Source organism: Phyllobates terribilis, unplaced genomic scaffold (genome assembly GCF_046119375.1).
Source record: "Phyllobates terribilis strain yellow unplaced genomic scaffold, ASM4611937v1 Scaffold_13__5_contigs__length_258822181, whole genome shotgun sequence".
Classification (NCBI taxonomy): domain Eukaryota; kingdom Metazoa; phylum Chordata; class Amphibia; order Anura; family Dendrobatidae; genus Phyllobates; species Phyllobates terribilis.
In genome coordinates this window covers 226,839,325-226,854,892 of record NW_027362773.1, presented here as the reverse complement: position 1 = coordinate 226,854,892, position 15,568 = coordinate 226,839,325, and the positions used below count along the sequence as shown (strand labels likewise).

The 15,568-nt window shown below is 48.1% G+C and overlaps 1 protein-coding gene across 1 annotated transcript in view; it reads left to right on the top strand.

Annotated features, from left to right (window-relative positions):
• Window positions 1–15,568, top strand: part of ATP6V0D1 (ATPase H+ transporting V0 subunit d1) — a 105,265-nt gene that overhangs the window by 77,766 nt on the left and 11,931 nt on the right. The window contains exons 6-7 of the mRNA XM_073659326.1: window positions 8,277–8,453; window positions 10,589–10,666. Coding sequence (XP_073515427.1) covers window positions 8,277–8,453; window positions 10,589–10,666 — 255 coding nt within the window. The remainder of the gene's footprint in view (window positions 1–8,276; window positions 8,454–10,588; window positions 10,667–15,568) is intronic.

Sequence of the window (15,568 nt, the reverse complement as noted above, 5' to 3'; positions counted from 1 at the left end):
GGGAGACACAGATCCATTACTAGTGGGTAGGCGGAGCCCCACAGGATAGTTCACCTCAGATTAGAAAAAGTGATGACCGGCCCCTCCAGCTTAGGCTCCTCCTACTCCCATGTTCTTCAGTCTAAAATTTGAGGTCGCAGAGGATAGTCGCTGCCTTTGCAGCTCCTCAGAAGAATTTTTTATTTTACTCCGGAGACCTGGACCCCCCGTGGTCTAGAGGTCTCAGGGGGTCTCGGCGCTGCTGGGACCCCTGACCCTCCCCTGGCAGATCTGTGTACCCCCTAAGGAGGTCCCCGCAGAAACCTGCCGGCCCCGGGGGATACAGGGCGCTCCCTGGCGGAGACGCACACCGCTTCTGTGGGATCCCTGCGCGCTCCGCCGTGGGGGGGAGCAAAGTGCCACGGCGCCACACATCCCTGGGGGTCCCTGTGGCGCTCAGCTGGGTAAGTGCTCTCTGTGGTCTGAGTGCTTCAGCGGCTGCTGTGGCAGCCGCTGTTACTGTTTTCAAGTGGTGACTGCTTGTTTTGTCCCTGCAGGAGGATATCTCCGCTGCAGGCGTTTGTGTTATGAGCAGGGACGGAGGAGCGCGGGCTCCGTTGGTAGCGGCGGCGGGGAGCGTGGCTTCGCGCCTCTCTGCTGCCTGTCATCTTAGCTCAGACAGGAAGTGCCAGGAAAGCGCACGCTGGAGCTGTCCCAGCCCCCTCTTCTTCTTCCGGCCATTACCTTGTGCTACCTCCTGCTCCCTGCTCCCCGCTCTCTACACCAGACACCGAGCACTGTGTAAGGAAGAGCAGTCACCCCGGCCAGCTGGTGAGTCACTTCTGTTTTTAAGGCAGAAGATTCCTTTCTCACACTATTGCAGCGCAGAGCACCTTACTGCTGGCCTCTTAAGGCAGACAGGGTGTGCTATATACAGCGCTGCTACTTCCCCCCTGAGGGACTCGCACACCGCTATCCTTCTAAGGCAAAGGCGTATTGCGTGGTCAGCAGCATTAACCCCTTCTGAGGGGTCTGGCCTCACCAGGGCAGTTAACCCTTTCTGGACCTAGTCTGTTAGGTTAACTTTTGCTCTGCAGGCAGCTGGGGTAGCTCTTCTCCCTTTAAGGAGGAGCTTTAACCCTTCAGCGTTTGGGGGTTTTGTGTGTAGGAACAGGCTGTGGTAGCAGAATCACACATCCTCGGTTCCTGTACCCATTGTAAGGGGTTGTTACCGCCTTATCCACGACGCTCGCAACTGTGTGGGGCATGTCGGATCAGGGACCTCTCTCCCGGTCCGCTTCAGGATCGGTCACACGTATCTGATACGCCAGGGTCTTCGACGGCGTCAGGTTCGACTCTGGTCGGGGGTCTCATTGATGTTAAAGTGGAAGCGCTCACTCGCTCCATTGACAGTCTCTGACCTCCTGGGTCATTGGGTATCAACTAAGTCCCAACTGACGTCACGAGGCAAGAAGCGCCACAGGCCTGTGGTGGCGCTGTCTCCTCCGCAGTGCGTCAGAGGCTTCGGAATCACCGACAGATCGGCTTGTGAGATCTCCGATTCTGATGAAGAGGATCGGCAGGGTCGCTCTGCTTCGCTTTCTTGCCACGTGGACGCTTTTATTGGGGCTATGCGGGAAGCGTTACAGCTGTCTGAAGAGGTGACGAGGCGCCCTGGCAAGTCGGCCCGGCTGTATCAGGAGTCGCGTCGGGCTCGTTCGACGCTGCCGACGCACGATGAACTTAACGAGGCGGTGGAGAAAGAACGCCTGTGTCCGGATAAACGCTTCCAGGGGATGCGTTTTTTTGATGCCCTGTATCCCTGCTCCACGGAGACTATCGCTAATTGGGTCCCCTCTCCTGAAGTGGACGTGCCATTGTCTCAGCTGAGCAAATCCTCTTTGCTTCCTGTTAAAGGGAAGGCGAGTCTACAGGACCCGCTGGATAGAAGGACGGAGTTAGCGGCGAAGTCCATCTACGAGGCCGCGGGTCATGGATTCCGAGCAGCCTTGGGGGCCATGTGAGCTACTGAGGCTTCTCTGCGGTGGTTGGATCAGCTGCGGACGGCGTGGCAAGATGGGACTCCGCTGTCTGAGGTGGAAAGGCTCTTCCAGCTGTTGGAAGAGGTGGCCCGATATGGCAGGGACACAGTGCTGGATGCTACTTCGGTTTTGTCCAGGGCTCAATCCTCGGCCGTCTCAGTCAGGAGAGCACTGTGGCTTAAACAGTGGACTGGAGACGCGGTATCCAAACAAGGTTTGCTGAGTCTGCGTACAAGGGCTTTCAGCTTTTTGGTTCGGACCTCACTTAGCTGATTGCTAAGGCCAGCAGAAAGCAGCGGCTTCTACGTCTGGCAAGTCAAGTGCCGGTAGTGGTCGTCGGTCCTTTCAGTCCAGGGGACGGTTCGGTCAGCCCTCTTGGAGATCGGGTCGTCCCTCGTCTTCCGGAAAGAAGACCACCCAGAAATCCCGTACACCCTGGAAACAACATTTCCGTCAGGACAAACGGGAGGTTGACAAAAAGCCCGCTAAGGCGGACTGACGCCAGGAACCCTCTCGAGGGCTCTCGGGTGGGAGGTCGTCTGCTTCAATTCGGGTCGATTTGGGCGTCCAGCATATCGGACGCCTGGGTGACGCGGGTTATTTCGGCAGGCTATTTCATAGAGTTTCATTCTCGACCCACGATAGATTTCGTCAGTCACGCATCCCGTCCGAGCCCAAGCTGGCTGCCGTACTGCTGCGGGAGGTCGACTCTCTTCTGCAGCAGGGGGTGGTGGTTCCGGTTCTGCCGGAGGACCGGGGAAGGGGGTTTTACTCCAACATTTTTGTGGTCCCCAAAAAGGAGGACAAGTTTCGCCCCATTCTGGACCTCAAAGAATTGAATGTTCATGTCCGGACCCGGAAATTCCGTATGGAGTCTCTTCGCTCTGTCGTGGCGGCCCTGTCGCAGTACGATTTCTTGGTGTCGATCGACATCCGCGACGCCTATTTGCATGTCCCTATCGGCAGGGCTCACCAGCGCTTCCTGCGTTTCGCCATAGGTCAGGCCCATTACCAGTTTGTGGCCCTACCATTCGGGTTGGCCTCGGCGCCCAGGGTTTTTACAAAAATTCTGGCGCCGCTCATGGCGCTCCTTCCAAGGCAAGGAGTTACGATTCTCCCCTACCTGGATGACCTGTTAATTGTGTCATCCACAGCGGAGGAGGCGGTGACGGCTCGCGATCTCTCCCTTCAGCACCTGGAGGACTTTGGGTGGCTGGTCAATTGGAAGAAGTCGTCTTTGGAGCCGTCGCAGTCAATCCTGTTCTTGGGGATGCTTTTCGACACGGTTCGAGCAGTGGTGTTCCTGCCTCCGGACAAACAAGCGAACCTTCGTCACCATGTCCAGGATATGAGATCGGCGATGGCAATGTCCCTTCGGAAGTGTATGCGCCTTCTGGGTCTGATGGTGGCAGCAATGGAAGCGGTACCGTTTGCACAATTTCATTCCCGGGGTCTCCAAAATCTTATTCTGACCCGTTGGGACCGATCGCCGGCTTCGCTAGATCGCTGTGTCGGTATCTCCCGCAGGGTGCGAGAGTCTCTTGGATGGTGGTTACGTCCGGAGGCTTTATCCCTAGGGAAATCCTTCCTCCTCCCACGGTGGTCGGTCATTACCACTGATGCCAGCCTGACTGGCTGGGGGGGAGTTTGGAGCGATCTCTGAGTTCAGGGGGTCTGGTCGTCAGAGGAGTCGTCTCTGCCGATCAACATCCTGGAGTTGAGAGCGATATTTCTCTGCCTCCGACATTGGACGGTCCCCTTGAGCGGTCTGCCGGTCCGGATTCAAACGGACAATGCGACAGCGGTCGCGTATATCAACCATCGGGGCGGGACGAGGAGTTCCAGACTCATGATGGAGGTCTCTCGGATCCTGGTATGGGCCGAGTCCAGGGTCCCAGCCATCTCCGCGATTCACATCCCAGGAGTGCTGAATATCACGGCGGACTTCCTCAGTCGCGAGCAGGTGGATCCCGGAGAATGGAGTCTTCATCCGGAAGTTTTTACACTGCTGTGCTCCCGTTGGGGGACTCCCCAGGTGGACTTGATGGCATCCAGGCTGAACGCCAGGGTTCCGACGTTCATGTCCAGGTACAGGGACCCGGAGGCTGTGGCGGTAGATGCTCTAGTGGCCCCGTGGGACCAGTTCGAGCTGATCTACGTGTTTCCGCCGGTATCCTTGCTTCCTCTGGTCATCCGTGAGATCAAACTCGAACGAATTCCGGCAATTTTGGTGGCGCTGGATTGGCCTCGGAGGGCATGGTATTCAACGCTGGTGTCTCTTCTGGCGGCGCCTCCGTTTCCACTGCCTCTTCGCCCGGACCTGTTAACCCAAGGGCCCATTCGTCATCCGGACCTGAAGTCTCTTCGTTTGACCGCGTGGCACTTGAGACCGAGATCTTGACCCGTCGTGGGTTTTCGGCCGAGGTCATTGCCACCTTGCGGGCGGCCAGAGGTCCAGCTACGACTAGGATTTATCACAGAACTTGGAAGGCCTTCTATTCATGGTGTTCTGGATCGTCAAGGAACCCGAGGGTTTTTTCCATTCCCAACTTATTGGCTTTTCTGCAATGTGGTTTGGCCAAGGGTCGGGCGGTTGGTACCTTGCGGGGTCAGGTGTCTGCACTATCCGTGCTTTTTCGGAAGGCTATTGCCTCGCGCAGGGATGTGCGCTCGTATTTTCGCGGGGTTGCACGTCTGTTTCCGCCTCGGAGGGCGTTTGTGGCTCCTTGGCGGCTCAATCTAGTCTTGGAGGCTCTTCAGCATGGGCCGTTTGAGCCTATGGATTCAGCTATGCTTTACTTACTTTCTTGGAAGGTGGCCTTCCTGGTGGCGGTCACCTCTTTGAGAAGGGTTTCTGAGTTGGCGGCACTGTCTTGCTCGCCCCCTTTTCTGGAGTTCCACTCGGATCGCGTGGTGCTTCATACCCGTGGCGATTTTCTGCCTAAAGTGGTGTCGCGTTTCCACGTCAATCAGGACATCGTGTTGCCCTCCCTCTGTCCGAATCCGAAAAGTCCAAAGGAGCGAGCCTTGCACTCGTTGGATTTGGTGCGGGCTTTGAAGTTCTATCTTTCAATCACACAAGGGTTTCGGAAGTCGGACTCTCTTTTTGTGATTTCTGCTGGTCGTCGGCGTAGTCAGCGGGCCTCCAAGGACACTATAGCTCGGTGGATACGTTCGGCTATCCTGGAAGCATACCGGCTCAAGGGCGAGCCTTGTCCGGTTAAGGTTCGAGCTCATTCCACGAGAGCTGTTGGTTCGTCGTGGGCTTTTCAGCAGGGGGCCTCGGCAGCGCAGCTCTGCCGGGCGGCTACCTGGCGCTCCGTTCACACTTTTACTAAATTTTATAAAGTGGACGTGAGTGCTTCCGCCGATGCGGCCTTGGGACGCAGGGTCCTGCAGGTGGCGGTGGTTTAGGTTATCTCTTTATCTAGTTTTGGCGCTTGTTGCGCGCTTGACTAAGTTGTTGGGGTGTTGGCGATTCTGCCACTGTTTCCCACCCTTGAGTTCTGGACTGCTTTGGGACGTCCCACTAGTAATGGATCTGTGTCTCCCTTCCTTCCCTTCTGCTGCTGAAAGACGGATTTTGGTAAGACCTTACCTGTAAAATCCTTTTCAGCGAAGGAAGGAAGGGAGACACAGCACCCTCCCATGGCAGAAGTGCATTATTGTTTTCTAGATGCGGCGCGACTCGTCTCTGATGGCGGTCATCTGGGCGGGGGTCAGCGCGCTAGGGCTCTGTTCCAGCATTGCCAGCTCATCGCAGTTGTCAGGTCCAGTGAGTAGTGCCTGGGACTGTGTGTTTTTTCTGGTATATGCATAACCTGTTCTCTCGCATTTCTGAATTTTCGGAAGGGGTTGTGTTGTTCCGCTTGTGTTGTCTGCTCTTCCTTAGCTTGTGTACGGACTGAAGAACATGGGAGTAGGAGCAGCCTAAGCTGGAGGGGCCAGTTGTCACTTTTTCTAATCTGAGGTGAACTATCCTGTGGGGCTCCGCCTACCCACTAGTAATGGATCTGTGTCTCCCTTCCTTCCTTCGTTGAAAAGGATTTTACAGGTAAGGTCTTACCAAAATCTGTCTTTATAGTGTATGAGGGCAGGAACAATTCAAAATTGTTTTATCTCCCCGGAGTACCCGTTTAAGTGCATTACTTTTAGGTGTTCTTTGAAAAAATTACACCTGCTGAATCTAGGTCTTTCTGTAGCTCTCCACAGGTGGTCCTTGGCTTTTGGAAACTTTTCTCAAAATTCTTTTCACTCCTCTGTCTGAAATCTTGAGGGGAGCACCTGGTCGTGGCCGATTTATGGTGAAATTATGGTCTTTCCACTTCCGGATTATGAGCAACAGTGCTCACTGTAGCCTTCAGTAGTTTAGAAATTCTTCTGTAAGCAATGCCATCAGTATGCTTTGCAACAATAAGGTTGTGAAGGTCTTGAGACAGCTCTCTGGTTTTACCCATCATGCGATGTTTCTTGAGTGGCACCTTGGTAATGAGACACCTTTTTATAAGCCATCAGTTGAACCAGCTGATATTATTTTTCACTAAGTGACAGGATAGCTTTCTAATTACTGATATATTTCAGCTGGTGTCATGACTTTTCATGGCTTTTTGCACCTCTCTTGCTTTATGTGTTCAATACTTCCTCCCTTTATTATTTCTCATTATTACACATAAATTAATTTATGGACACTTATGGTTTGATTTCTTTGCCTGTGTGGATTGGTTGGGTTGTTACCAACATCTGGAGATAATTTCAAGTGAATAGCACCTTTTAGAAACATATTTACGTAGAAAATTGGTGACGTGTTCAATACTTATTTCACCCGTTGTATATAATAGATTAAAGTACTGAACACTCCAGGCTTGTCCGATCATTTAATATAAATAGTGAGATCTCCCACCTCTCCTCCGACAGGTAAGGTCAGGGGAGATGAGGACCGGCATGTTTGAATTCAAGCCTCAGATCCTTTTCTGTCAGTGGGAGAGAAGTGTCTGAGAGGCACTCTCCTATCTCCCCATTGAAAACACCAAGTAGAACATTTATAAGTGTGGGCCAGAGGAGATCATCTTGGTTTAATAAGCTTTTGGTTGACAACTATCTTAAATGGCACCTTAAGGGGAATCTTGTCAGTATCTTTTTGCTATGTAATCTGAGGACAGCATGAGGTAGAAGCTGAGACATAGATTTCATGGATGTGTCACTTATTAGGCTGTGTGCTGTTGTTTTCATACAATTAATGTTTTATCACCAGGAGATTATCACTGTCTGGACTACAGCTCACGTGAGTCCTGGTCTGATCACGCGCCCTCCTTTAATAAGCAACTTACTGTCAATAGACAATGTACATAGATTGTTGTGGTGTGGACAGGTGCAGCTTTCTGAACTCCAATTGTGTTACAACTGCTGCACCTAGAGAACTAAGTGACACATAATTGGACTGGGGGTCTTTTTTCTTTCATTGTGCTGCTCTTTGATGAGGTTGCAAAAACCTGCTGACAGATTCCCTCTAAGGCTATTTTTCACCCACCCCTATACAAGCATGTTGGAAAGCCCATTTGCCATGGCAGATCATCCATTTGTCTAGCCCTGTCAGGCTAGGGACTCACTGCATGTACGGCCACTGTCAAACACATTCACTCAGGAGGTATTCTCCAGACAGTGGCCACATTCTGGATTAGTGGCGTCCACCATGAAGACCCATTGTAAAAAAACTTGTACTGTATGTTATACATTTTTTGTGGTGCCTCTATAAAGGAAAGCACAATCTGCTGCACTTTATACAGTTGAACAAATGGTAAGCACTTTTGGCCACCATCTGGTAAATGGAGCTCCTACTCCACTTGGCTCCTACCCCTACTTGGCCATAGGCTGATTTCAGACAGGCGTATTTCACGGTCTGTATTCAGACCGGAATGACCGTGGGTTTTAAAATTCATATCCTCATATGGGCCTAGGAGACTGTAAGTTGGGGTCAAGAGACCAACGGCGAGTCCAGGCAATGCAGTACTTATACTGACCTTGACATACGCCCGTCTGAGCCTGGCCTTATACTGGTGTATATGCTGATTTTAGGCCTGATTCGTATTGCACATTGTAGACTAATCCTGTCGATCCATCACATGTTCTGTATAATAACCATTGTGGGAAGAAAACCAGGAGATCCGTGTGACAATACGATGTAAGATGTCATAGTAAATATGAGTAGTAGTGCCTGCAAGCATCGAGCCTCATGATATAACGACGTTTGTTCTACAGTTTGAAGCAGACCGCCGGGCGTTTATAATCACAATTAATTCATTTGGCACCGAGCTCTCGAAAGAAGACCGTGCCAAGTTGTTCCCACACTGCGGTAAATTGTACCCTGAAGGGTTGGCCCAGTTGGCGAGAGCAGATGACTACGAGCAGGTCAAAACAGTAGCTGACTACTACCCTGTAAGTACATGCTAAATTCCAGTAATCTCTAACTTCTCTGTACTCACAGCCAGCTGCTGTCCTGGCAGAGCAGGGTTCTTGATACGTATAGATCCTGTAGGCTTTTGTTTACCAGTAACATTCTCATGGACCAGTACGACATGAGTTATGTACATATAGATTATAGACTAAACCACTCAATGTCAGTCAGCTGCTGCCAAAGCCTGCAAGACCCTGGCATAGACTCGCAACACAGGGTGTAAAGCCTCCATGCACTTTAGATGGCATTGTTCGGTCAATCATTTGGCTGTCGGCTATCTCTCCCGACTCTCCCTTTAATCTCTGGTGGTGGCTTATATTTTGGGAAGCAAAAGGAGCATCTGGACATGCTGGATCCCTATCTCCCCAACTAATGTGGTGTTGGAGATTCGGGAAGCCTCCATATATATTAGTTTGTCAGCCAAACTGATCAGTAACTGTGGGTTTTACCGTCATTAGCCTGATGGGTAAAGGGGGCTTTACACTCTTACGCCTCATTCACCAAGATCATTAGTTCTGTCGTCTTTCGTGATTAGCGTGCATATAGGAGTCAGATGCTCCTGATTCATTAAGAGGCAGCCGCGGGCTCCTCCATGTGCCACAACAGAAATCTTACTCCAGATCTCTGTTGTTAATAATGCCATAGCTCCTCATGAATTAGATGATCTATGGCGTCACGCCTCAGAGTTGTGCAAAAATGTTGCGACTTTTTAAAGCAATTTTTGGTGAAAATGGCCTTGATGAATCAGAGCCTCTATTGCTCCTCTTTTTTGGCTCTCGCCTCTTTATCGCTGTTTCTCTCTCTTTCATGTTCCGCTGTTTTGTCTTTCTCTTCTTTATCCCTCTTTCATTCTTTATCTCTCCCTCACCTTTCTCTGTTTCTCTCTCATCCCTATCTGTCTCTATCAGGCAGTGGGAGCTCAGGTCAAAAAGTGGTAAAAAAAAACCCAAAACATTCTTCAGTAATAAAATAAATTCAATTTTTTTCCCTTTATTTATACAATTAAAAGGAATCAGTCAGTAGGATCATCCCTCCTAAGCCATCTATATGGATATGCGGGTCATAGGAGGCTGAATAAAATTATATCTTGATATCTGCGATCCGGTATCCTATTCCAGAGAAATCCACATTTCTCTTATATGTAAGATCTATGGGCCAGACATAGATACATAGAGCTCCCCAAGAATAAGTCTCCAGAGTTTTATTGTAAATGAAAGAATGTGTTACCAGTGTGAGACATGTAGATCAGGACCGCAGACTGTCAGTCATTACATGGCTCATACTGGTAATGCCTGCTTTCATTTACAATAAACTCTGGAGGCCGATTATCAGGGAGATCTATGTCCGGCCCATAGATCTTAACAGCTCATTTATATATTAAGAAAAATGTGGATTTCTCTGCAATAAGACGTCGGATCGCAGGTATCAAGGTGTCATGTTATTCAGCTTCCTATGACATACGTGTGCATATAGACGACTTAGGAGGGCTGATCCTACTGACAGATTCCCTCTTATTTATTCGGCTTAGATTGTTAGACCAATGTGGGTTCCACCACTAGGACTGTGAGTCCTTGAAGAATTAAGCAGAATGACTTGTCCCACATGTGCAATCTTGCTCCTTCTGTAAGTCTGATACTGATTAAGAATAGCCGACCACATTGCTTAGTCTGGCTTTCTCTATAGACTTTAGCTTCCCTTACACTCTAGATAGCCGATAGTCACACGATGATTTGGGCCGATCATTCAGCCGAGAACTTTCTCGCCCGACTTTCCCATACATCGATGCGCTCGCTCTGATCCATTGCTGGACCTCTCTGACGGCGGTTTATCTCCTAGAGAACAAAAGGATCGCAGTCCGCAATAGGACATGCATGATCCTTACCATCTGTAGGTAGCCCCCATACACATTATACTCTCAGCTGTGTCAGTGAGTTCGGCAGATGTTAGTCTAATGTGTATGGGGGCTTTAAAATGCAGCAGAAGGGCACATGCTCAACAACTACCCTGTTGTTGCAATTGGTGGGGTCTAACAAGATAAGTGATAAACAGTATCCTGGTCTACAGTACTTATGTGCAAATTGGCTGCGGCTTCACTTGTGCACTTTACTTTTTTTAGGAGTACAAACTGCTGTTTGAAGGCGCAGGAAACAACCCTGGAGATAAAACACTGGAAGACAGATTCTTCGAACACGAGGTAAGAATAGGATGGGGGATGCGATGTCTATGTAGCTTCAGCGCAGGCAGCTGGAGGAAAGCAGCTCAATGTCTAGTACGACAGACCCATTAAGATTTGGCAGAGCTGCGGCCGAACTTCTCTGGTTCTTCATTAGGAAATGATGAGATCCAGATGAAGGGTTTTATCCTCCTCGCTATTTTTGTTCTGCTCTTGGCCTACAGTCCTGCTCTTTTTTTTTTCCTTTGCAGCTGGTTTTGTACTATGAAATCTCATTTCTGTCGTTACCCCTGGTTGTCATGGTATAAAAGGATCCATCTGCTTCTTTGCTGAGTGTGGGCTTTTTTTTCTTCTCCATATCAAATGTCTGTTCTGATCATTTGGAAACGTTGTGCCTTTAGCACCTGCATTACATCGAGGTCAGGAACATGTTGGCCAATGTTTCCGTACTCCAGGGGTATATGGGCTCATTACCATTCTAAATGTAATCTGTACATTGCTGTAAGGCCTGGGAATGGTGGTGACACCTCATTACAGCAGGGTTTAATCATCAGTATGGCTTAGGGCACACTCCAGGGGTTTCTCTACCAAGGAACGGTGCTATGTACACAGGCTAAGAAGTAGAATGTGTCATTATTTTTGTGTTTTTCCATGTTCTTACTTACATCGCGGTTCCCTTCTATACAGAAAATCACAACGGATCGCTTGGTCCGCTATGTGACGGATAACAAGACTGTCCGATGGTGCCATATAGACTAATGGGTACATAGATTTCAGTCTTTTTACATTTGTATCTGGGGATTTTTTGTTTTTCAGAACCAGGCACATTTTAATTTTATTGTTAGTTGAAAGGGAATCTGTCACCAATTTTTCGCCACCTAATCTGAGAGCAGCATAATATAGTGGCTGAGACCCTGATTCCAGTGATGTGTTACTTGCTGGCCTGCTTATTGTAGTTAAGATAAAAACACTGTTTTATCAGCAGGAGATTATCAAAAGAGGACTAGTAAACTTTCTTCCCGGTAGTCCAACTCTGCCCCTACCACTGATTGGTAGCTTACTCTGTCCATGGGCAGTGTCAAAAGAAAGCTGCCAATCAGTGGTGTGGGCCGGTTTATACAGAGCTCAGCATTTAGAAAACTGCTAGATCTGCAGCAGATAAAACAATGATTGTATCAAAATGAAATCAAGTGAATCATCCCTGAAATCAGGATCTCTGTCTCTATGCTTCATTCAGATGAGGTAGCAAAAAACTAATGACAGGTTCCCTTTAATAGCTAAAATAGTTTTTAACTGTGACTTCTTTTTTTAATCATTTTAAAACTTTTTTTCTTTAACAAAGAAAATCTTTGCTTTTTTATTTCTAGCTATATTTCAATTCAAAATCTAACAGATCACTAAAATTGATTGTGTTTATCGTCCTCTAACTTTTAGTGTAATATTTCATATTTACAGTTTAGACTAACGCTCGGCTCCCTCTGTCAGTCCTATAGACGTTTAATAGATTAAAGGGGTACTCTGGGGACATAAAAAAAAATTTGTACTGTCCCTGCCCTCATAAACTGTAAAGATGAGATGCCCAGTGCGCTTTAATTATCTTTATAACACTTGTAATTCCGTGTGACAGGGGCTGCTCCTCACTGCTCGCCTCTCCTGTCTGGGACATTACCTCACACCAGTGTTCAGCTCCCCCCTGTGAGGCAGCCTGCCAGCCTGAGAAGAGGGGCCTGTCCCCTGTTCTCTGACGAGATACAGCTATTGTCAGGAGACTGGCTGATAGTAACAGAATGGAGCTGCACACTGCTGTAATGTCCCAGACGGAGGGGTGAGCAGTGAAGAGCAGCTGCCGTCGCACAAGCCCCCTGATGTCTCCCTGTCTGCAGTCTGAGGTGAGGGGGCGTGGTCTGCTCCTGGCTTTTAGTAGCAACAGACAGCCCCCTGATAATGTCTCCTTCACTGCAGGGCTACTAGCAGGAAGCAGGCCACACCCCCTCACCTCAGACTGCAGACAGGGAGACATTATCAGGGGGGCTGGTGTGACAAGGGTTATAAATATAATTAAAGTGCACTGGGCATTTCATCTTTATAGTTTGAGGGCAAGGACAGTACAAAAATGTTTTATCTCCCCTGAGTATCCCTTTAATATAGCGATGGTGTGAATGCTCCACCATCTCTCCATTCCAACAGGTGCTCCACAGTCTAGTTTTCAGGATCAGTGGAGCCCCAGCTACAAATAACTTCTCCTTTCAGGTGTTTTCATAAAAAAAAAATGTTCTACAGCCTCTGTGTATCACAGTACAAAATTAATTCAGAGTAGTTCAATCCATCAGATAGCACCTCTGAAGGTACGATCTATAACACTTATCTCTCTTCCCCTCAACCCTCTTGTAAGCTGGTTTTTGACCAGATAAAAGTCCAACATTCCTGTTATCAGTTTAAAGGATTGCTTAGGAGATAAGACTTACATACCTAGTCTTTCATGGAGCTCTCTGGCTGATTAACTCATTCCACAGTCTGCTATGTACAATGATACATAAAGGATGTAGAAGCCAGATTATCCAATATTTTAATGAAACCCCATTGTTAAAAGAAGCAACTAATTCAAACTATATGGACCCGTAATCAGAAGACCATACTGACCTGGTAGTACATCTGGGAATATGAACTAAATATCCTACTTATACTCTATTTGCATGGTCAAAAAATAATGAATTCTCTCCTACCAATCACCTCCCCAGTCATCCTCTAGCAAGTACTCTTCCAATTCCCTTACTTTTCTGGCGATCATGGCACAAGACAGCTGCAACCAGTAACTGGCTGCAGTGGTGACCAGCAGTGTAACCCCCTTAACACACTTGTTTAGCACCTAATATATGATCCTTCTATCTATATGACCTTATAATTTTGCCTGAGGGTTCTAGATCCTCTCTGGAACACCGGTCACCACATCCATGCTGTAACGGTGTCGTGCCCAGCTCTGATACGAGCCGTTACAAGCAGATGTTTGCTTGGCGGCTGCTGCTTCTCAGTCATTGCTCTTAGCACACAAGCTCTTGGCTGCAGTGAGGATCAGAGTGCTCTTTTTTAATCCTGGAGGGAGCGAGGCGCGCCGTCCAGGTGCCAGTTCTGCATCCAAATGACAGCAGTCCGGGACTTCAGACTGTCTCTATTCTTATATAGAAGAAGGGTCATTAGTGTATCAGTGATTGTGGAAATCATATTTAATTAAGGGGGTCTGTTTTATCAGTTAGACTGGAGGCTGAATTATTGCTACTACACTTCACATACTCATATTTATACTAAAGGGGCTCTGCGCATTAAGGACAGCCGATCACACATCCAAAATAGGTTTTTAATTTGCTTGAATGGAGATATCTGGCCTTATGGTATTTATGACCTACTCTTGGCACCCCCCACCTATCAGCTATTTTCAGGCCCGACAGTGGATAGATCTAAGTGTGAACTGCTGCTCAGCTCTTTTTTTCAATTGAAGCTGATTGGTGAGGCTATCTGCTCTCAGACTTAAAGGGGTATTCCCATCTCCAAGATCCTATCCCAATATGTAGTAGGTGTAATAATAATATTAGCCAATACCTCCAATTAGAAATGTAGTATAGTCCTTCTGATTCGCTATGTCACTTACCCCATGTGCAGGGCATTGTAGTAGCTTAGGTATCCATGGTTACGACCACTCATAAAGTGCCAGTTAGCTGTAGTGGGTATAACCATAAATATCTAAGCTACTGCAATGCCGTGCACATGGGATAAGCGACATAGCGAATCGGAAGAACTATACTATATTTCTAATTGGAGGTATTGGCTAATATTATTATTATTACACCTACTACATATTGGAATAGGATCTTGGAGATGGGAATACCCCTTTAAGGATAGGTCATCAGTAGTGATGCGTGAGCGTGCTCTGATACGGGGTTATCAGAGCACGTTCGGGTGCTAACCGAGTATCTTCGGCGTGCTCACAAAATAGGTTTGTGTCGCGGCCGTATGATTGTTAGGCTGTCAAACTGCCGCGAATAATGCAGTCGGGGTGATGCTGACCTATTTTGCAATCACGCCGAAGATACTCTGTTAGCACCCGAACGTGCTCTGATAACCCCTTATCCGAGCACGTTCGCGCGTCACTAGTCACCCGTATCGTAACTCAATAGTTCAGGCAAATATAAGAATTTTTGCAATACATTTTATCAGAAAAATCTTCTGCCTTCCCCACTTATCAGACACTCCTTCCCCTCCTCTTTGCCCCATCCACTAGGAAAAAACAAATAAAATGGGTGTTGCTTAGATAAGACTGACTGTCAGCTCACTGTGGTATCATGTAATTCAGCCTATTACCGTATATGTTATAGAGAGGGGAGTAGGAGTGAGGAACAGGGAGAGAAAACAGGCAGAGGGAGACACAGAAAGCTCGCAATGAGCTTTCTAACAAGTCTTTTACCTCGTATCAAAGCTTGATTCATATTGAGACCGCTCATCGCTGCTGTATAATATCATTCATACTGATGCTTCATCTCTTTGCGTGGTAAAAAAGGAATAAAGAGCTGTACTGGGTATGGGAGAGATCACAGCAACTGTCTCCTCCTACCAACTCAGAGTCAATTGTAAAGTCTGCATAAGGGAAAACTGGTAAAATCAAGGACACAAGTCATGTTATAGCCAGAAATAGGGTTATATATTGGTGTTATGACCGCTTATTCTGAAAATGGCTTTAAAGTACAGTTACTCTTTACAACTTGCCCATGCCTTACAGTTCTCACAGCTGAGGTGTCGCTGCTGTTGTAACATCCTTCCCTTCAGACTGATGCATTTAGCGCTCTCCCAAACTCCCTGGATTTTGCTCACATTTTATTTCTGTATCACTGGAGTAGTTCTATGATTAAAGCCGGCTACAGGACTGTCTGAACA